The 21838-nt window shown below is 44.0% G+C and overlaps 1 protein-coding gene across 3 annotated transcripts; it reads right to left on the reverse strand.

The window, feature by feature from the left end:
* Positions 1 to 8027: 8027 nt before the first annotated feature.
* Positions 8028 to 21106, reverse strand: CLTA (clathrin light chain A). 3 transcript variants are annotated; one of them, XM_061364052.1, is made up of 7 exons: positions 20835 to 21106; positions 14252 to 14289; positions 13117 to 13234; positions 12032 to 12143; positions 10656 to 10709; positions 9453 to 9488; positions 8028 to 8471 (listed from the first exon to the last, which is right to left on the reverse strand). In XM_061364052.1, the coding sequence occupies exons 1-7, from the start codon at positions 21040 to 21042 to the stop codon at positions 8300 to 8302; spliced, it is 738 nt and encodes a 245-aa protein (XP_061220036.1). In that variant the 5' UTR covers positions 21043 to 21106; the 3' UTR covers positions 8028 to 8299. The 3 variants fall into 3 exon arrangements, with proteins under 3 accessions (XP_061220036.1, XP_061220037.1, XP_061220038.1); XM_061364053.1 differs by lacking the exon at positions 9453 to 9488; XM_061364054.1 differs by lacking the exons at positions 9453 to 9488; positions 10656 to 10709.
* Between the last annotated feature and the right edge of the window lie 732 nt (positions 21107 to 21838).

Consider the following 21838-nt stretch of genomic DNA (forward strand, 5'->3'; position numbering starts at 1 on the left):
ATGGACATGCGTGTTTATAGTCAGCATTGCATGAACAAGTACCAGCAGAGTGCCAAAAGATTAGAAAGTGACTTGAAATTGGAGTTGTGCTGTACCTTGTAATCCATGTGACCAGTGCAAGACCTCATTGCTCCTTATCCTTGTACATGGTGAAACTCAAACTGCTCTGATCAAGACAGCTCTGCCCAAGCACAGAACCACAAACAGCACGGACTTGGGACCATAAGGAACCCCCTTGAATTTTGTTAGCTATTTTTTTACAGATCATTGCTGATGCTTTGTAAGCCACATAGCAAATCTGTACCACATCATCTTTTTGGTCTGACCAGCAAGATTAGTTATTCAGTGTTCTGAGTCTCATATCTGCCATGTAGACCATGCAGGATTAATAAATGCCTCAGCCTTCTGGTGGTCACTAAGCACTGTCCTTCCTCCATTTGAGTGTATCAAACACAGGCATACTACCAGTGGAGTCAATGTCAAGTTTGTATCACAAAAACGCATCACACAAGCAAGGTACAGATGGAGCTTATGCTCCAGTCTGCATCAGTGAAATCTAGTCACTGTGTCCTTGTGGAATGCTGTGGAAAGCTCACTGGCATTAGTAAAGGTCAGACACTTGGGCTGTATGTGTACCCCTCAGAGTATTCCAGATAGGTGTTTGGAAAATGGTTTCTCAGAGGCACATCAGAACTATTGCTTTGGCAGCTGACATGCTGGAGTCATGTTTTTAGCACAGTTGGTTTAGTCAGGCACCAAGCTATATTGCTTCATAATCTGAAAGCAGATGCTTTGCACTGTGGGCACACTGTATTCAGTAAAAATTAAACATGCGCATGAGATTCTGAAGAACACACAAAAACGTTTTTCTTAGGCCTTGCTTAAGTTTTTTTTTAAGCCTTGACAAAGTTTGCATGTACAATTGTAGCTGGATTTCTGGGCTGGATCATTTGGCAAATTCACACAACACAGGATCAACTCATGTACTTTACGGTGGTGCCAAAACCACCCACTGCCATTTGGTACAAAATTGGATGGAAGTGACTGCTATTTCAGGCCGAGCATGGCAACAAGACAAGTAATACCAACAGTTTTTTCTGCTGCTTTCATAAGTGAGGAAAGCTTTTGGTTTCACACAGATTATCAATAAAACCCTTAACTAATCACAAACCACTGTTAGGCTGTTGCCACTGACTGAATAAAGCTTTGCATGCTGGAAAGCATGCGCTTTTCTTTGTCAAGTCTAAAAAGAGGTAATTTTTTCCACATCACTTAGGCCTTGCTGGTAGTACTAGACCACCACTGCTGTAGGTCTGTATCTGCAGGTGTTCTGGGTACTGGGTCTTCCAGCTTTTTCTTCCACGAAGCACAAAACGTGCATTTAAAATTTCTGTATAAAGTGACAAATTAATAAAGTGTGCATAGACTGCATTTAAGGTAAAATTTTGGAGGAATAGCGGGATATTTTTTTCTTTTTGTTACTGAAAGTCTCTTTAATTTCACAACCCTGTGATAAATATGGATACAGCACCTTAAAAAGCTGGTAAGATTTTACCTCATCCATAGCTCAGGGCTCAAGCCAGGTAAATTTTCTGCACATTGTGACAGGCTGTAGCCGGTAGAGAGCCACATGAATCAAGTGGTAAAATGTGTGCTTGTAACTGCAGCCAAAGAATTCACAGCACGGGAATCACCCATCACCATCTGTGAAACTTGCATTACTGATGCAAGGTCCAAAGCAGCACTCCTGTTCAACAGTGATGAGCTGCCCTTCCTTTCTCGGACTACAACATACTAAGCATTCAAACAGACGATTCCCTACTAATCATACTACTAGGGCCTAGAATGTCAGCGACACATGAGGATCCTGCAGCCCGAGGCACGGTACCACCCAGTGCCACAGTGTGGTGTTGCAGCACAAACTTCCTATACGGAACGGGCAAGTCCACAGGACAGTGAGTAACAGAGGAATCGTCTTGTCAAAGGCAGCAGACAGCCACCTGCTCCATTCTAAAATACAAGCGAGTAAACCATACATCTCCCTATTTACCAGCTGCTCAGAAAAAAGCATCAGCAAAAAAAAAGCAAACAGACAAGCTGCAACATGTTGGGTTATGGATACCTAAAACTGTTGCCCATGTTCCTCACGCTCAGGGGATGAAGATGCAGCACTATCATCTTCTTCAGGTTCCATGACCTCCTCATCCCTCCTGTTCTCTATGTTACTACTTCATACTGGTTTGCTGCTGGCTGCCATCCCATCATAAGCTAACTCTTGGTTGATATTCAAGGATAACCTGCTACAAGCTCAGGAGTATTGCATCCCAACTAGAAGGAAGTGCAGCAGGAGGGCCAGGAGACCTCCTTGGATGGATAAGGAGCTCCTGATGAAAATGAAAATGAAAAAAGAGGCTTATAAAAAGTGAAAGCAAGGACAGGCAGCCTGGGATGAGTACAAGGATGTTGTCCGGGAAGCTAGGGACCAGGTTAGGAAAGCTAAGGCCCAGTTAGAATTAAACTTGGCTAGGGATGTTAAAGATAACAGGAAGGGATTCTACAGGTACATAGCAAATAAAAAACAGACTAGGGAAGCTCAGGGAGAACTAGTTACAGGATTTGGAGAAGGCTGAGGTTCTGAATGACTTCTTTGCCTCAGTCTTCTCTAGCAAAGGCTCTGAGCACACCACCCAAATCTTGGAAGGCAGATGCAGTGACTGTGAGAATGAAGACCTTGGGCCCACTGTATGAGAGGATCTGGTTCAAGACCATCTTAAAAACCTGAACATGCACAAGTCCATGGGTCCTGATGAAATCCATCCACAGGTCCTGAAGGAGCTGGCGAGTGAAGTTGCTAAGCCACTGTCCATTATATTTGAAAACTCATAGCAGTCAGGTGAAGTTCCAAACGACTGGAAAAGGGAAATATAACCCACATTTTCAAGAAGGGGAAAATGGAAGACCCAGGGAATTACAGACCAGTCAGTCTCACCTCTGTGCCTGGCAAAATCTTGGAACAGATTCTCCTGGAAGGCATGCTAAGGCATATGAAAAACAACAAGGTGCTTGGTGACAGCCACCGTGGCTTCACTAAAGGGAAATCCTGCCTGACCAATTTGGTGGCCTTCTATGATGGGGCTACAGAACTGATGAACAGAGGTAGAGCAGTTGATGTCATCTACCTGGACATGTGCAAAGCATTCGACACTGTCCCACATGACATCCTTGTCTCTAAATTGGAGAGACATCAATTTGATGAATGGACCACTCGGTGGATAAAGAACTGGCTGGATGGCTGAACACAAAGAGTTGTGGTCAACAGCTCAATGTCCAGCTGAAGACCAGTAACAAATGGTGTCCCTCAGGGATTGGTGTTGGGACCGGTCTTGTTCAACATGTTCGTTGCTGACATAGGCAGTGGGATTGAGTGTGCCCTCAGCAAGTTTGCCGATGACACCAAGCTGTGTGGTTTGGTTGATACTCTGGAGGGAAGGAATGCCATCCAGAGGGACCCTGGCACGCTTGTGAGGTTAGCTAATGCCAACCTCATGAAGATTAACCATGCCAAGTGCAAGGTCCTACACCTGGGTCAGAGCAATCCCAGGCACAACTACAGGTTGGGCAGAGAAGAGATTCAAAACAGCCCTGGGGAGAAAGATGTGGGGGTCTTGGTCAATAAGAAAATGAACACGAGCCAGCAGTGTGCGCTTGCAGCCCAGAAAGCCAATCGTATACTGGGCTGCATCAAAAAGAGTGTGACCAGCAGGTCAAAGGAGGTGATCCTGCCCCTCTACTCTGCTCTTGTGAGACCTCACCTGGAGTATTGTGTGCAGTTCTGGTGTCCTCAACATAAAAAGGACATGGATCTGTTGGAACAAGTCCAGGAAAGGACCACAAGGATGGTCAGGGGACTGGAGCACCTCCTATATGAAGATAGGCTTAGAAAGTTGGGGCTGTTCAGCCTGGAGAAGAGAAGGCTGCATGGAGACCTCATAGCAGCCTTCCAGTATCTGAAGGGGGCCTATAGGGATGCTGGGGATGGGCTCTTCATTAGGGACTGTAGTGACAGGACAAGGGGTAATCGGTTAAAACTTCAACAGGGGAAGGAGGAAATTCTTCCCTGTGAGGGTAGTGTGGCACTGGAACAGGTTGCCCAGGGAGGTTGTGAATGCTCCATCCCTGGCAGTGTTCAAGACCAGGTTGGAAGAAGCCTTGAGTGAGATGGTTTAAGTGTGAGGTGTCCCTGCCCATGGCAGGGGGGTTGGAACTAGATGATCTTAAGGTCCTTTCCAACCCTAACAATTCTATGATTCTGTGATTCTATACCAGGACATATTCACGAGTCTCCAGCTTCTCCTATGTTCAATGAAATCACGGTGCACATGCAGTGGGGGTTTGTTTAAAGGACAAGAACAGCCCAGGATGTCTTTTTTTCCAGATTCCACTGACGCTAATGCAGTTTTCTGCATCAGCTACATGGTATGGAGACAAGCAGCAACACTGGGAAGTTAAGGAAGGACAGAGGAGTGAGTGTGGTCAGCTAGGCCAGAGGTAGCACAGAATTGTCACATGAAATCACAGCACAACAGATGTTGCTCCTGAAGGAAACCTGTCAGTGTTCAGAAGCACAGAAAAGGGCTAGGATTTGCCCAAATAAAGCTGAGTATTCTTTTGTACAGTGTCACAAGATCTGAGTATGTAAAATAATTCCAAGACACAGAAGGTCTGAGTAGAGCTCTAGTAAGGCAGCAGTACTGGCACAGGCCACATCTATAGTGCTGGCCTTATCAGTACAAAGACATGGACAAAGTGGAGAGATTCCAACAGGGGCCCACAATGATGACAAAAAGGACAGGAGTGTCTCTCCTGTGAGGACAGGCTGACAGAGCTGAGATGTTCAGCATGGAGAAGAAAACACTCCAGGGGATCTCATCAGTGCATACAAATACCTAAAGGCAGGCTGCAGAGAGGACAAAGCCAGACTCTGGTGGTGCCCAGTGACACCACCAGGGGCAATGGGTACAGACTGAAACACAGGAGGCTCCACTTTCAACATCAGCAAACACTTCTTCACAGTGTAAGGGTGACTGAGCACTGGCACAGGTTGCCCACAGAGCTGGTGGGAGTCTCCCCCCTCAGGGACCTTCAGAAGCTGCCTGGACGTGGTCCCGGGCACATGGCTCTAGGTGCTGACCCTGCTTGAGTAGAGGGGGTTGGACCAGATGACCCACAGGGCCCTTCTAACCTCAGCTCGTCTGTTATTCTGCAACAGCACATATACATGAGGTAAGAAAAAGACAGTGAGCTAGCACACACGAACAGAAAATTAAGGCAGAAGAAAAAAAATCTACAGAATCTCAGCACAAGAGCTAGAGGAGGCAACCAAAACCCACACAGCTATGTGTGAAGTGCTTCAGCTGGATGGTATACACAAAACCACCTGCACAGTTAGCTCCTGCAAGCTCATCTTGTAAAATGCTGCTTTAACTTCTGTAACATTGCTTTGTCCTTCAACTTGAGTGTCTGCCCATTCTCTTGGACTGCGGTTCAAAAGCATGCCTTCGGCAAGGTAAGTTGTCCTAGAGATAGGACAGTGTGGTGATTAGTAAGTTCCATAACTTAGTTTGCAGCAACCCCTCTTAATTGGTGATCTTCTGAATTCCCGTAAACTGAAATTAACAGTTTAAACACTGTATATGTAATGCAGTGGACTTTATTTCCCAATTCATTTTAGAGGCCTTTGCAGAATTTTGGGTGGGTAGTAAAAAGGATGTTTTCAGTTCAGGTGAAGGCTAGCACTGAGTACCAGTATTCCATGTACTTGCTCTATGCTTCAGTCCTGTTAAACTTACCTGTGGTATCCCTGTAAAGTTCAGAAAATAATTTCCTGCTTTAATCTTCCACTTCTAGATTCAACTTCTAGACTTCTGGTCTACTGTCATTTTCATCACCACTTATTAGTAGCTTGTGAATACACGTGCAAACACAAGCTTATCACCAACAGACACAGACAACAGCAAAGTATTTAAGCCCAAGTGGCAACCGTTTATGCAGTATTTTACCCACCAAAGGGACATAGCTGCTGCACAGCACCTCCCTGAATGTTCGCAAGTTTACATCTGCAGCCCTCTTCAAACTGCTTGGATTAACCTTTACAATGGGTACTGCAGCAGTTCTGTGACACACCAGTGAAGCTACTGTGTCTTTGATAAAAATAGTAAAAAAATCATAGGATCAGTTAGACTGGAAAAGACCTTTAAGATCATCAAGCCCAACCATATATCTAACACTGCCAAGTCCACCATTAAAAAATGCCACCGAGCATCATGTCTACACATCTTCCACATACCTTCAGGGACAGTGATTCAATCGCTGCCCTGGCCAGCTTTTTCCAATGCTTGACCACCTTTTCAGGGAAGAAATTATTCCTAATATCCAGGCTAAACCTCCCCTGGCACAGCTTGAGGCTGTTTCCTTTTATCCTATCACTTGTTCCTTGAGAGAAGAGACCAGCCACCTCCTGGCTCCATTCTCCTTTCAGACAGTTGTAGAGAGCAGTAAGGTCCCCCCTGAGCCTTCTCTTCTCCAAACTAAACATCTCCAGTTCCCTCAGCTGTTCTTTATCACACTTGTGTTCCAGGCCCTTCACCAGCTGTTCCGCTTCTCTGGACCTGCTCCAGCACCTCAATGTCTCTCATGTAGTGAGGGGCCCAGAACTGAACACAGGGTTTGAGGTGGGGTCTCACCGGTGCCCAGTACAGGGGGATGATCACTGCTCTGGTCCTGCTGGCCACACTATTGCTGATACAGTCCAGGATGCTGTTGGACTTCTTGGATGCCCGGGCACAAGCTGGCTCATGTTCAGCAGCCATCAATCAGTACCCCCAGGTCCTATTCTGCTGAGCAGCTTTCCAGCCACTCTTCCCCAAACCCAGAGCATTGCATAGCGTTGTTGTGGGCCAAGTGCAGGACCTGGCACTTTGTGTTGTTCAACCTCACACAATCCTGTGATCCAGCCTGTCCAGATCCCATTACAGAGCTTTCCTGTCCTCCAGCTGCTCAACACTCCTGCCCAATCTGGTGTCCTCCGTAAATTTACGGAGGGTACACTTGATACCCTCATCCAGATCATCAGTGAAGATACTGAACACCAGCCCCCGTACTGAGCCCTGAGGAACACCATTAGTGACTAGTCACTGACTTGATGTGATGTCATTCACCACCACTAATATAACATGAGACTAAACAGACTACTCTCACAAGTCTTACCAGAGCAAGGCTAGAACACAGCCTTTGTGAATGCTGGGTGATAGTAGAGAGCCAAGGAAGCAGCAGAACAGATTTTCTGGATCAGTTTGTTTCAAAATTTAACCACCCTGGCAGACAGAGCTCCGAGCTAGTAAATAACGAGTAGTAAGGTCAAGTCTTCCCTTCTCTCACTCTCCAAATCTTCAGTACACCACCTTAGTGGGAGAAAGTGTCTGCAAGAGTCAGTAAGGACAAGGACACAGTTAAGAAACACCGAGACAGCCCCTGCACAGGAGGACTTTTGAGTGTGAAGCCAGGACTGGGCACATGACACGACAGAACATGCAGTAGAATGTCAAAGGCATTTTAACTGCTCAGTACGTTGTACTGTATTTCCAGCTTAAGATGTGCACCTGGAGTGACAGCAGGAAACTACACAGGACTGCTTACCTGAAGAAGACATTATCCTCAGTTCCACTACATGTGAGATAAGCTCCTTAACCAGCCTGCTGCTCCAGTTTCTTACAGCTTCCAGTTTCTTACAGCTTACATCTTGGGCGATAAATTGGATGGAGAAGCAGTTTTTAAGCTAAAGCTCTCAAGAGCTTTAGGAAAGCTTATAGAGACATGCAGGACAGCCTCCCGGAGATGAGGAACATCACTGGCTGGACAGTCAGTAGCAAGGTGAAATCAGCACCAACTGAAATAAATATCTGCACACACTCAATTCAAACACCTCCTGTCGAAAGGGAGCAGATCTTAATTCACCCAAAGTCAAGACATTTTGCTGTTTAAAAGATCTTTAATATCAGTAATGTGGGAAGTGACATCTCTGTGCACAACAGCACAGAGACTAGTTTTGGAGATTGTGCTGTTTTAGACACAGAAACGAAACACAAGGAAGAACATGCAATCAAACAATCATCAGCTCTAGAAACATGATGATGTTTGGTCCAAAAAAAATAAATTGAAACAATTAATCAATTACTGCAAACGTAGCTTCTCTGAGTAAGGTCAGGATATTGCATTTGTAGTGTTTTCATCATGCTCTCCTTCAGCGAACCAGCGGAGCCTGCTTGAGTGAGATGAGGACTGAACGCATGCGGGACACATCTTTTGCCTGCTTACTAGACTTGGGATTAAAGTCACAGAGCTGAGCCACACGTTCCCACTCAGTGCCCGGAAAAATGTCTTCTGCATCATTCACAAAGGCTTCTTCAGCTGCCCTAAAAGCAATGCAATGCACCTTGTGTTAATGTCCAGCACAGAAGGCACTCCTTCCCTCTTACAGGATGCAGTTTCAGCATGTTTCATAAGAAATGTGACCTGGCAGCTGCTGGCGGACATTATGGCCACTTAAGCTCCCACTGCCCTAATGCTGGAGATGAAAGTACGTTGCAGTAGTGTGCTATGCACAAGCAGAGATTGCTATGTAAAATGTTGGAATACAGGTGTTTGGTTCTAAGAATCATTACTGAGTCACCGTGCAAACTGCCAGGCAGTAAGGTACCCCTATGTAGGCATTTTATTTATGGAGAAACACGCAAGTCTTAACTAGTTAAGACTTTGCCATCTGACAGCTTACACTGGACACTTGTCAAATGGAAATTTACAACCCCTTGCAAGTAAAAATAGATTCCATTTGAGGGTTCACATCAGCCCCAAGACCTACAGGCCATCATAAAACTATCTGCTGATTACTCCCAGTGCTGTAGCGAAGCAGCATGAATCAAAAGGAACTTAAATTAAGTCCCATGCTTGTGGGTGCTACAGCCTAATGCATCCCTTAGCAGAGGGGATGACTCACTGAAGTCAGCCCACAGGAGCTCCCTAAGGGGACTCTAAAGAGGCTTTGTACATAACATCCAGGTTAGTGCCAGTGGCTTCCCAGCTGTATCCTTTCGTCATCACTATGCTGCCAGCAGCATTGCTTCAATGCAGGGGTAACATTCCAGCATCAAGTATACATGAACTCCAGGGCACTGTCAGTTGTCTGAGTGCAAGACCATTAATGCATCAAGAGATCAAACCAAATCCATCTACTCCAACAAGCAGTACAGAGAAAGCAGTGAAGATGACGCTCCCATGAGCACTATTCACAGGGATGAGGAGGTTACAGACACCACTGAAGACAAGGGTCACTACGACACTGCTATTTTATATGACACGACACTTTTAGGGGGCAGCGAAGATTTTTTTTACTTAACTGTTCTAGGCTGTAGCAAGGATGATTTATGTTTGTGCTTAAAGGTGAAGAGAAGAAAAGAAACAAGGAGAGAAACTTTAAGTCAGATATAGAAAATGAGAATGAAGATGATCAGCAGACTGTACATGCATCAGTAGCTTAGCCTACATTCAGGAAGCAGGCTGCTTGTTTTATGCAGCACTCTCACTGCACAACTGAATTGGATGTATGAAAAGAAGGGGTTTACTGGGAAAAACATCTATTAAAATCAACTCCAGGAGAATTCCGAAAAATCAAACATCACCTGTAAATCCATTATTTCACAAGTCTTGTTTTACATCCAGCAACAATTAGGTAATGAATTCCACACTGGACCATCAATATTGGTGCACTCAAAGCCACACCATGGCTCACCAATACACCTTTTAAAGGTGCCACCTTTGTGACATGGCTATCTTTTAATTCAAGTCTATAAACTGAGAGAAAAAAATAAAACAAGCCAATGAACACTGCTATCTTTCCATCCCACAGAAGCTGGCATAGTCATGGCTGCATTCCCATTGATACATTAGGCTTGCAAAATGCCTACAGAGCTACTCCTGTATGTTCTCCCAGCAGCTAATGCTGATTTTGAAATACCACTTGCTGTACTTTTCATGTGCGCTCTCACAGTATCCTATTCCTATATACACATACCTCTTCTAATCTGATTTGTGGCAGGTGATTCCCTTCTACCTTTCTTGGTTTGTGGAGCATTTGAGAAAGCACAGCTCGAATGTTTTCCTGATTATGTAGGCAAATGAGCGCAGTGGCTGTTACAAAGAAACAATTAAACATCGTGTTGCTTCGTGGAGGTTATTAGGGCTAAGTAAAGAACCCACGTGAGACTGCAGACACTAACCCACACACCCAGCAAAGCATCTTGTAAGCAGTGCTCACTGGCCTGGAAACAACTGTAAACCCCTACACTTAAAGACTACCGAAGTCATCACCATAATTCCAGTAGTATGTGAACTACATGACTTCATCTGAAAGTGCTGGCTGTTGTGCAGTGCATAGACAGGAAAACTGCAGATCAGAGTCAGTCTAAAAAGTAAAGGCTGTTTAATGGCTTATACTGCCTTGAAGTAATGAAGCAGTCACCCTCAGGCATTCCGCACTATTTCTGATCATCCTTATTTGCCTAGTTGACTAGCAAAACAGAATTAGTAGTTAAGCAACATACACATAACCAATCACGTCAGCGAAGGGTTGTTTGTAGAAAGCTTCATCTGCCACCCTATGTAGCAAGTAGTCCAACAGGCAGGCAAGCAGGCAGGAGAAAAGAGATAAGGATGAGAAGTACAGAACAGAGCTGAAGTCAGTTTTATCACTTTAACCTTGTTGCATCAAGACTTACTACAGGAAAGCAGCTATTATAGGGAATGTATCCATTAAGCCCCTACCTCAGAGGGGCACACAAAAGCTCTGCTACATCCTGCAAGTTGGGACCAGCTAGTTTAGGACTAGAGTCGCAGGGTGCGCATTGGGCTGCTTCCAGTGGATAGGACCTACATTATGACAGATGTGAATGCCAAATACTGTGTAACACTTGTGGACCCTGCTCCAGAAGGTATACCCACATTCAAAACACTGGCCATAATAAAGTCATAGGGGCATCAGGCCACCAGCTAGAGCAGTGCCAGTCCCGTTCCCTTTCTTGGCCTAACCAGTAGACTACACTTCAGTGTATAGACATGTCAAATCCAGACTTCTGTAGAAAGTAGTCTACCCAGGACTCTACTTACCTGCTGTTCATTTTTGTAAGAGAAACAGCAGTTCAGTAAAACAGTTTATCTTGAAATTTGTGGGTTCCCAAAGTATAAAGCAGCCCTGATGACTACCTGGACAGAGTGACACTAGTAACCCTGGGTTAGAACTAGAGACCCAAGTGGTATTAAGTCAGTACCATCATATTTACCTTTACGTAGCTTGAAGTCAAAATCCCACAGGGAACCTTCTAAGAAAGTCGAAGTGCTTACCACAGTAGTAGTCATTAGCTTTTGCCCCAGTCATTAGTTTCTGCCAGGTTGGGTTGAAGTGCACAATTCAAACCCAATCTAGGCAGAGTCAGCATTTAGCTCTTCACTAGAACTGAGCCAGGTTATTTCTCAAATGTTTCCAAAAGGAGCAGCCAGAGGTTTTAAGATACCGAAATGATCTGTAGCAAAGACTAACTATAAGGCCACTTAAATGTATCCTGCTGACAGCAAATAAGATTGCAAGTCTCAAGGCAAGTAATTACAGTCACTGTAAAGCTTGAAGCGTGCAACAAGTGAGTAGATAAAAACTTTTTCTCACCATATTCAAACTTGGTATCTTAAAGGATCTTCAGTAATTCTGGTTCATTACCTTAATGCTTTCTTTTGGTATTCTTGGGACATGTTATCTAGATAAGAAAACCTAAAAAGATGGTCTACTACAAGAGACCCATTTCTTACTAAAAGAGGTTACTTCAATGGTCTGAAAGACTAGTGTCATAGGACATACTATAACTATTCTCACTCTGCATTGCTTTCATACCCAGTACCATAGTTCTTCAGATGACTGGAGCAATCTTACCTGTTGCTGGCTTTTGTTTTCTGGAGCTTTTCATCTTGTCTTGCATACCACTCCTCCAACTCCTTTACTGCTTTCTCCTTCCATTCTGCTTCCTGCTTTCTTGAGTTTGCATCTGAAAGTTTAATTACTTTGTCAGTCCTTTTTGTTCCCGCTGTATCTTGCTAACATCTCAGCTGATGGCTCAACGTGCACTCTAGTGCAGACAGTTGCTTGATCTACTCAGACAAGGGTTAGGAGATCTCCTGATGTAGGCCATGAGGACTCTAAATACCAGGAATACTCAGATAATTAGCTGAACAGAATGCCTGTAGTGCTTAGCTGGGACAGTCCACTTCAGTTTAGGATATGCATTTGTAGACTAATTCGGGTCCAGTGGGTCTGTTGGCCTGCAAACTTTTTACAACCAGAAACAGTGACCTTGCTATACTAGTGCTAGAACAAAGTTAAGTAAAACCTCTGTGCTTAGACAAAGCAAATGAGCCTGGCACTCAGCACACTCCTGCACCCGGCTTACAGGTCAGGACAAGCTCTTCAGCCATAACTAGCTCAGAAGAGCAGCAACAGGGTAAGCTCTGTCCAGAATCACACTGCCTTCTCACTAATTTAAGTGGAAAGCATACCAGTTTGTAGGCTGTCAGAAGCTGTCGACAGACAGATATCACTGCATTTGACAGCTGTTTAGTTACCAGTCCATTGCTTAGCTCTTCGATTAAAATCTGTGACAAGTGACAGCCTCGGTATTAAAAAATGAGCAATCTTCATCCTTTGAAAAAAAACAAAAGTGGCTGCAGTGTTCATTCACTTTTCTGCTGATAAAAACTGTTCATTTTCTGTCAGTTTATTTGTAAGTAAAGGGCAGGATATAAGAACGCTCTTTAAGGTTCAGGAAGCCACTTGCTTGCTAACTCCTACATTAGTACTAAGTCTGCTTCATGGAAGACTTAATTCAGACCTGCTGCTCAACCTCAAGAAGCAGTTTTCAGTTCACAAGAGCTGGAAGACATAGTTGAGAATTCTGCTGCTGAAAAAGCTGCCTTTAAGTTATTCACAAGCAAGAACATTACTTCAACAATCTCCCTCCTTACCAAGTTGCTCCAGGCGCTCCTTTTGCTCATCTCTCCACTTACGAATGCTCTCTGGCTCTGATTGCAGTCCATCTACCTGGCACGTGGCAGCAGAGGAGTCATTTGTACCGTTACTCTCCTTAAAGAAAGGGAATAGCAATGTAGTTTATATATGACAATTGAATATTTCAGCCACGTGGAAGCTACATAAAATTGGACTCTACTTAAACTGAGCGCATAACACATTTATCTGATGTGATACCACATTTAACATGAAAAAGGTCTGACCAGATTACTGCAGAATTGAACCCCATTAATACAGCACTGCCTCTAGCAATCAGGGCTCAAACACAAGTTCAAGCTGACAGGGAAGCCACGCTGTGTCAGAGCTCTACAACTGAAGAAAGCAGAAGAAAATGCTGAGCACCACATTGAGCCGTGTAGCACCTAGAGGTCCCCCAGTTTGTTTCACCTTAAATATTTGCTGTAAAAGTAGTCTTTTTATTTTGCTGCTGTTTTGCACATAGGAGTTTAAAATGTTCTCTGTAACTTATTTGTCTGCTTCAGAGACATTTATGAACTTACTCATACTAAAAGCCAATGTCCTTTTAAAGACATAACAGAATTTGGATTGCATCTTTTCCATCCCTAACCATTCTGTGATTCTGTGATCTCCTCCCTTTGTCATTAGTATGGATGACTAATGTGCTATGGTTGAGCTATTTAGCCACCAGCTTAATTTCATGAAACTTCATGTCACAAAGAAGTGTATAAAGTTTTCAGTCAAATACTTATGAGACCAATCTTGACAAATTATATCTTTAAAGAACAAGTAATTGAGAAAACCCTACTTTAAACTAGGAAGTCAGAGCATGCTTCAGCTTATTAGCCAGTGGCAAGTCAGTGTTATGTCATACCAGAGCCTGTCAGTCTGCTTACAGCTACGTCCTATTAAGCCATAATTCAAAACGGACTGCTGCTTTAAGTTGCCTCTAAGTTCAGAAGAGAGGCATACTAATAACTTTAAGAAATGAGCTGACAGAAGCTCCTCTTCAGAGATGAGATAAAAGTACAGTACCGACAAGAAACTGAAAGTAATAGTCTGGATTAAGATAAAGTTCTCAGAGCAGAACAGCACATAATACTTCTGTCTTACCTGACAGACTTCTCCATTAACCACTCTATCAACAGCACCTGTAAAGAAGTTACTGTAGTTTAGCCATTTGAGAAAAGACAGAACAGCCAGATTTACTGATTTCAGTAACTTGTATGGAAAGCTTTACTGGAGTATCTAACATGGGAGTTTGCAAACGGGTGTTACTTGATGCCCTACACTTTCTTATCTCTGTGCTTTTCTGGAACAAGAAACTAAGTGAGCCATTATTCTGCAGAACCAGTAACACACCATCATTTCTTCACCACTGAGATAATGCTTCAGACTACATAAACAGCACCGCTGATACTGCTGACAAGCTGCCATGGACAGCATACAGTTCCTCCCACTTTCCCTGTCTCAGAAGCTGATTCCTAGACAACTGTTCAGGAGGTATGAAGTGCAACTCGCTGCTTTAGTCTCTACCTGGAAGATTAACAATCCTGCAGCCAACACTTGGTAATTCTCATCCTACCCAGGTTACCTCCTAATTTGTAATCAGCTCAGAAGATGTAATTAACACTCCTAGCAAAGTCACCTCCTGTGATGACTGACATGTTTGATAGGTTATTGCTGGCAGCATTATTCCTTCTGAAGCGACACCAGCAGCAGAGCCTCATGAACAGCATCAGCTAGGAGTCCTTGCCACAGAACCCTACAATTTCATGTTATTAAAACACAGCCATAGTGAACACATCTCAGTTACGAGACAAACACTTGAGTGTGTGAAACTAAATCTCCAGACTATGCAAAACACACCAAGATTTTTCAAGAACTGATACATCTCAGCAAAGCATCTCTCTGGAACAGTGCTATGTAACATCCGCCTGCATGATACAAGTCTGTTACTATGTTTGTTTCACCCATAAAGCGGCCATAGATAAACTTACCACACAGAAGTGTCTCTGCCCTGTTAATACACTCTTCAGTAGAGACTGCACCAAAGTAACCCAACAGTGAAGAGAAAAATCAAGTTATTTTGCCATCTTAAATGACAGCTAATTTACCTAATAGCATTATGCTGCTGTATCCTCTATTCCTTTGTGGCTGTGTATGCCCTAGTTTTCCATTAGTAGTGTTAATGGCACACTGGCAGTTCTTCATGCTCATTTATGAGGGAACTAGACAGGTATTATGAAGCCCTTATCTCTGAGCCCTGCACAGCAGTCATTAACTGTATTAGGCAGAGGACTGTAAAGTCATCAGTTCAAACCTAGAAGCTAAGTTGGAAAACACTAGTCTCCAAGAGCATAGTTAGTAACTCCAGTTAACAAAAAAAAAACAAACAAAAAAAACACAAACAAACAAAAAAAAACCACAAAACCCCAGACCATAAAAACCACACACACACACAAAAACTTAAAAAACAAACCACAAAACTTTTCAGTTATGAGAACCTGGACTACTATATCTGAAAGGTGGTAGCTGCTTTGTTTGATTGCTCCCCCTCTGCAAGTTATAGGAGCCAGCAAGAACGGGTCTGAGAAGCACACAAAGCTGACAGCATCTATCTGCTCCACAGCAGCCACCCTGAGCATCACTTCACATTGGTATGTCAGCTCCCTCAAAGCAGGTTTGTAGAGATCACTGCACAAACTCTGACTTGAGCAGTTACAGTTCTGCTAAACAAGCTTATGAAGACTAAAGCCCACAAAGAAAACATGCTCACACTTCACTGTCCTTCAGTTTAATCCCATCTGCACTACAGGTGCATGCTGTGGCTGTTCACCTTGTCTTGACAGGGCTGAATTTAAAAGCCAAGCCAGTGTCTGCAACTCAGACTGATAACTAACAGCTTGGATAAGCCAGATGCCCACTCTGTCTGCCTTGGAAGAGCAGAGTAGCTTACACATGATCTTGAACTTGTCCAGTCTGATGGTCTGAACAAATCCCAACAGATGCTAGCTTTTTAATACATGAAGTTCTCATCTCCAGGGGAAAAGCAGTTTTTTCGTGAGACAAACTCCTTTGGAAGCACTGGCTCACCAGACAGGTGAAAGGGATGAGCCTTGAAGATTCTTCTAATACCTGTGAGAATATAACCAGGTTTTTCTGTTACACCAAAACCCAGGAATTAAGGTTTCAGCACTTCGGCTGGTCATCTGCTGAGGACTGTAACTGAGATAAAACACGCATTCGTATTGGGGGTGCTTTTCTTTTGCATAGAAAAAGCCATTAAGTGGCACACAGCAAAGTCTCTCCAGAGAGGACTCGCATTAGAAGCATTAAAACTATTATTAAAACAAGCTTCCCATCTGTTCTGAGATCCCCAGAACTAGTGATTAAGATGCAGAGTCAGCATGCTGACAGAGTGTAACACCAGCAGAAGAGGAAACGGATTCACAAGCACACTAACTGGAACAAGACCAACAGCCAGGCCTTCTCTTATTTCAGCTCTCCAGTCTCAGTACTTGCATAATTCAGGATGAAGTAAAAAATCTGGCTGCTTCCCAGACTTCAAAATGCTGGGTGCGTGTCAAATTTCTTTGTCCACAGAAATATTTCATACCTGACCCCCCACAAAAAAAGTAAAAAAGCCTAATACTGTTGCTGCTATCCTCGTGTTTTCATCAGCCATAAATAATGTGCACACTCCACCGGCTTCAGAGTCCATCATAGTCTATCACAGCATTGCACCTTGAAGCTCCTGAAGTTAGCACTGCACACTGTAGTTAGTAATGATCCATGTTCCTTGGTGTTCACTTCTGAACTTAAGATAAAGTTTTATTTCCAAGAATATTGTTTCAAAGAACATGTCCAACCATCTACAGCTCTAACACATGCTGACAATAGCATAATAACAAACTTCCACACAGCAACCCAGATAGTTTAGAGTCTGGAAAGGTTTGGAGAGGATAAACTGTATCAGTGACCTTGCATTCACAGGAAAGAAACAACAACACAGCTTGTCAGAAACAGACAGGGAGTGTCACTGCCCTTCACACATACCATACCTTACCAAAGGAAGGGCTGGGTAGGCTAGGAAACGTAACAACAGCTTGGTCACTTCAGTACTACAAATAAACATAGGGCTTCAGAGGCTTATCACAACAATTATCAACTGCTCTGAATGCAACTACTTGCATTAATACCAGATTTGGTACTACCTGCCATATAACGACTTTTGCTTAACCTTGTTAACTAGTCTCTCTGAAGCCTTACTTTTAATGTAAAAAGACAACAGCTATCAGGACAGAGGCAGGACTTCGCAGAGGCAGCTCTTCTAACATGAGTCCAACCACTTCCTAACATATCAATTAGATCCTCCTAAGGTCTTCCTATCCATCTGTACTTTGGACAATAGCCTTATGCAGGAGAAATGAGCTTCAGTATGACCACACAGTCCTCACGATTAGAGGACTGACACATTTTTCTTACGTTATTTTAAAATAAAAGTATTTTTATGAGCTACTTTCAGTATTTCTTTTAAATAATAAGTACTCTACTTCTTCATTGCTACTTTGAGTGAACTAGTACCTACAGTAGAAACAACAGAAGAGCATAACCAAGTTTCTTATAATCCGGCATAAGGTTGAGTAACTTCAACACTCAAAGCCTAGATTGTCATCATTTTTCTTCTGGGCACAAATCATTCTTCCTCTTCACATACCTCTCATCCATAACAGATGAGAAAGAAAAATCTTACCCAAAGATTTTGCTTAGATAGCCATGCAAGAAACTTTGAACGTTATTCTCCTTAAGATGCTATTTGACAAGCTGTCACAAGGTTTTTGTATTGACATACTGGTTCTAGAAGCAACAGCACTTCAACCTGAGCTCATTCTCTCCTGCTCAGAGGATACAGCAAGTGAACTGCTATAACATGAAGACATAGTACTGTCAGACCAGGGAAACTTAAGGAATTTCACTGTAGATAAACGCAGGTATTGATTCATCACCAAAACAAAAATCTCATAAAAGACCAAGTTACTAATAAGTAGGCAACAGGACTGTATTCCTGTTTTCTGAAGCAGTAATTCTGGTTCATCTTTCAAGGGAAATTAGATTAGTTTTCATGTCAACAAGATGGCTATTTACATCACCATAAAAGTCCAACTGGTTCAGGCCCGTATTACAACCCTGGCCAAGGCAGTATGAAGCGATGCTGAGTGAGACACATGAGCATGGCAATATTCTGCCATTCACCCCATACTCACCCAGTACCCACCACTACTGCCATTAACAGAAATACAAACATCAGTTTTCTGATATTGATATTGACAGTTCATGAAGTCCACTACTGTCCATGTACATGTCTATTCTTTAAGAGACTGCAGTTTAAAAACTGTGTCTTGTATGAGGCACCGTGTTTCTTACAAGTGTATTTCAGGAAGTTCATGACTGCTTCTCACAATATCTGAAATTAAGATTTTTGAACTTCAGTTAAGAGTTGCCTGAGTTAGGCCTTCTGGGCCAGTATTTAGAAAGAAAACTCACCCAACAGACCTGTGAATAAGGAGTTAAAAAGGTTACGGTTAAAAAAAGTAAATCCACAAATCCCTGGTCATGAGGCTTAAAGATTAACGTAATTACAATACAGTTTAATAAACTAATATGCACTAGAGATAAAAGCTGTTCAGATGGTAAGAAATCTCAAACACAAATGGCAACAGAAGTCTTTAGATCATGTCACCATGCCTGGACCAGTACATTTTGCACAGCTGCAGTCCACATTAACAAGGAGGGTGTGAGAACAGGCTCCAACAGTCAGCAAGTGGATGTTCTACAACCCACAGCACAATCTGCTACACCTCCTGAACAGCCCAGAGAATAAATGTAACCCCAGTGCATACAAGAAAGCAAGATAACATACAGATCACATCTTCACTTCCCAAATCTTGAGATCATATTGTACTGTTTTATGGCTCTCTTTCCCTAGGGAGTTCTCCAATAACAGCTTTGTACTCCATGTCACCTGAACTTATGCAACTTGAGTAAAAGATCTTGAGAAGCAGGCTTAAGAACTGCTTTTACATAGTAAGACAATCTAGAAGAATTTAATGACTTTTTTTTTTAAGGAATCATTCTGCAACAGCCACACTGCATGCACAAAGAGAAGAGATGGATCTAGTTGGTTCTAATAACTTGTAAAAAAGGCCAATGACAGAACTTTCTCCAAGCAAATTAGTCCTTAAGCAGCTACTTTAATGTTCTAGAGCCTGTTTAGAACCTGAAGACTACCCAATGCATAATGTTTGTCTGACGCCTCTGAAAGCAGGAGGGGAAGTGTTCACTGTGCCTGTTCCTGCAGTATACACAGAATACAGAAGCCATGTGTGATACTAAATCAGGATGTGTTCTGATAACAAGCTGTGCCTGGGGGAGTTTAGGCTAGATATTAGGGACAATTTCTCTCCTGAAAGGGTGGTCAGGCATTGGAACAGGCTGCCTAGGGAAATGGTGGAACTACCATTCCTGGAAATGTTCACAAACCATGTACATGGGTCCTTAGTGACATGGTTTAGTGGTCGACTTGGCAGCGCCAGGGGAATGGTTGGACTGATGATCATAAAGGTCTTTTCCAATCTGATTTTATTCTGTGATTCTATAAATAAATCCTCATGTTCCAGCTCTTGAGGAAGTGACTCCACTGCAAACACTCTTTTTACAGTAAGCACATAGTCTGTGTATTTGAACTCCATGAAGGAGCTAACTAAGGGCTATGCTACCACTGAATAAGCACTGAAAGAAGCAGTTTGTCTGTTTATCTAGTTGGGCTTTATTCCAAAGGATACTATGAACCTACATCCTCATACATTAAGATATGACAGTAATATCAGAAATCAAGTTGCATAATGAAGACTTAATTCTAAATATGTTCTAACAGTGAGCTGGGAAGCAAAGATATTCAACTTAGCCTGAAGAAGAATGGAATCTTCCCAAAGTGACAAAGGAATGTCCCAAGAGCAGACACATTCTTATGGACCCAGTGACAAGCACAAGCAGTCTTCCAAGAGTGTTGAAACATCAGTTAAGTGCAGTGCCATCCTACATTCAGAATTCCTTTCTACTTCAGTTAAAACCCCTAAATCCTTTGTAATCACAAGTATCCAGAGGGCTACTGTAGCTATTCTGTTAGACTAGCCTCCAGCTCCCAACATACCTCCTCTGAATCCAACAGTGTCAGCCATCTCACATGCAGTACAAAGGTTACGCAGGAACAAAGGCGAGAGGCCTAGTAAACACTAGCTCCTCTGCTTATACTTTGAAGACTAAGATCACTGCCTTTGAAAACAGAAGAGGCAGAACACAACATCATGACTTACCCTGCTTCGTTTCAGGCACCCCTGGATCAGTTACCCAGCAGCGCTCTCCACACTTGGGGGAGCGTGAGCCCTCGGGCGCTCCTATAAAATCTTTCAGAAGCGCCTGTTAAAAGCCATGACCACTCCACCCGCCGGCGCTGGCAGATGACCTGGCCGGAACACAGCACATAGCTGCACGGCCCAGCCCAATCCAGGCGCATCCCCAGCCCGCCTGCTCGGAGCGAGGGCCCCGCCAGCCACGGCGCCTCCACGGGAGCAAAGACATTGCGGAGCCGTGATAGCAGGCCCGGGACCGCTCCCCTCCCAATCGCCCGCTGTACCAGGGTCCAGGCCCTCCGGGATCTGCAGCTCCACCGGCACCTCGCCGTTCTCCAGGATGTTGTAGCCCTCGTCGTTCTCGATGCCCGCGATCTCGTTTTCCTGCTGCGCCAGGAAGGCGGCAGCAGGATCCTCCTCGGTGCCTTCCAACAACCCGTTACCGGCGGCCGCGGGCTGCTGCTGGCTGCCCAGGAACTCTAAATCCGCCATGGCGGCGATACCAAGCAAGACTGGCAGTTCGCGCGCTGCTGCGGCGCCACAAACCCGCGCGGAAGGGGCGAACGACCCGCCCAGCTCCTATCAGAGTCGGGGATCGCCGTGGCGCAGCCAATCAGTGAGCGGCAGAGGCGGGGATAACGGTACTTTATGCCTTATAACTTGGGCTCGAGCCAATCAGCACCAGCATCGCAGCTGGACGCCGGGAGCGCCTCGGCGCGGGTGGGCTCGTTTTCTGGTAGGCGGGAGGGTGGCTTTCCCTCAGATTTGCCTGCCAGGAGGAGCACAGTAAGGTCATTTATATTAAGTGATCTCCCACAGCACAGGGAAATCGGAGGATTCAGAGTAACAGCAATAGCAACAGAAGGGCGCGATCTATAACAACAGGAAACACGAAACGTCACAAGGCATGTGTTGCACTCATAGAAACCCGCTGGCCTTGTCCCGTCACCTCGTCTGACTCACTCTGCTGTCCTCATATCTAAACAAAGTTGGAGTATTCACAGCTTCCCTCTAACTGTGAACATTGGATTTTGGATGACAACTTCCTCTTCTGCCCTTGCAATGGCTCTCAGGCCCATGGGGGACTTTTGATCACTTAGTGCCACAAACACAAATGGAATATTATGAATTAAAATGAAAAGCAAATCTAGTTACTTACTTGTCTTAAGGTTGCAGGACAGGGAGGAAGGCATATGAAATATAAGCAGTACTACAAGTTTGCAAATGGCCCAGGAAAAGCATTATGTGTGTTCCACCAGAATGGGAAACTTAATGTTACTATTTTCAG

The sequence above is a fragment of the Neopsephotus bourkii genome, unplaced genomic scaffold, assembly GCF_033783945.1.
Source record: "Neopsephotus bourkii isolate Nb327-2 ecotype Australia unplaced genomic scaffold, CSIRO-AGI_Nbou_v1 NB_1184, whole genome shotgun sequence".
NCBI lineage: Eukaryota > Metazoa > Chordata > Aves > Psittaciformes > Psittacidae > Neopsephotus > Neopsephotus bourkii.

What these genes read in the sequence shown, in the direction of transcription:
- CLTA (XM_061364052.1), bottom strand. Translation starts at nt 21,042, where the DNA reads ATGGCGGATTTAGAGTTCCTGGGCAGCCAGCAGCAGCCCGCGGCCGCC. An exon ending in CCCGGAGGGCCTGGACCCTG is followed by an intron (nt 14,290 to 20,834) that starts GTACAGCGGGCG and finishes ACTTCTTTACAG; the next exon opens with GTGCTGTTGATAGAGTGGTT. An exon ending in GCTGACGTGATTGGTTATGT is followed by an intron (nt 9,489 to 10,655) that starts GTATGTTGCTTA and finishes TTCACCTTTAAG; the next exon opens with CACAAACATAAATCATCCTT.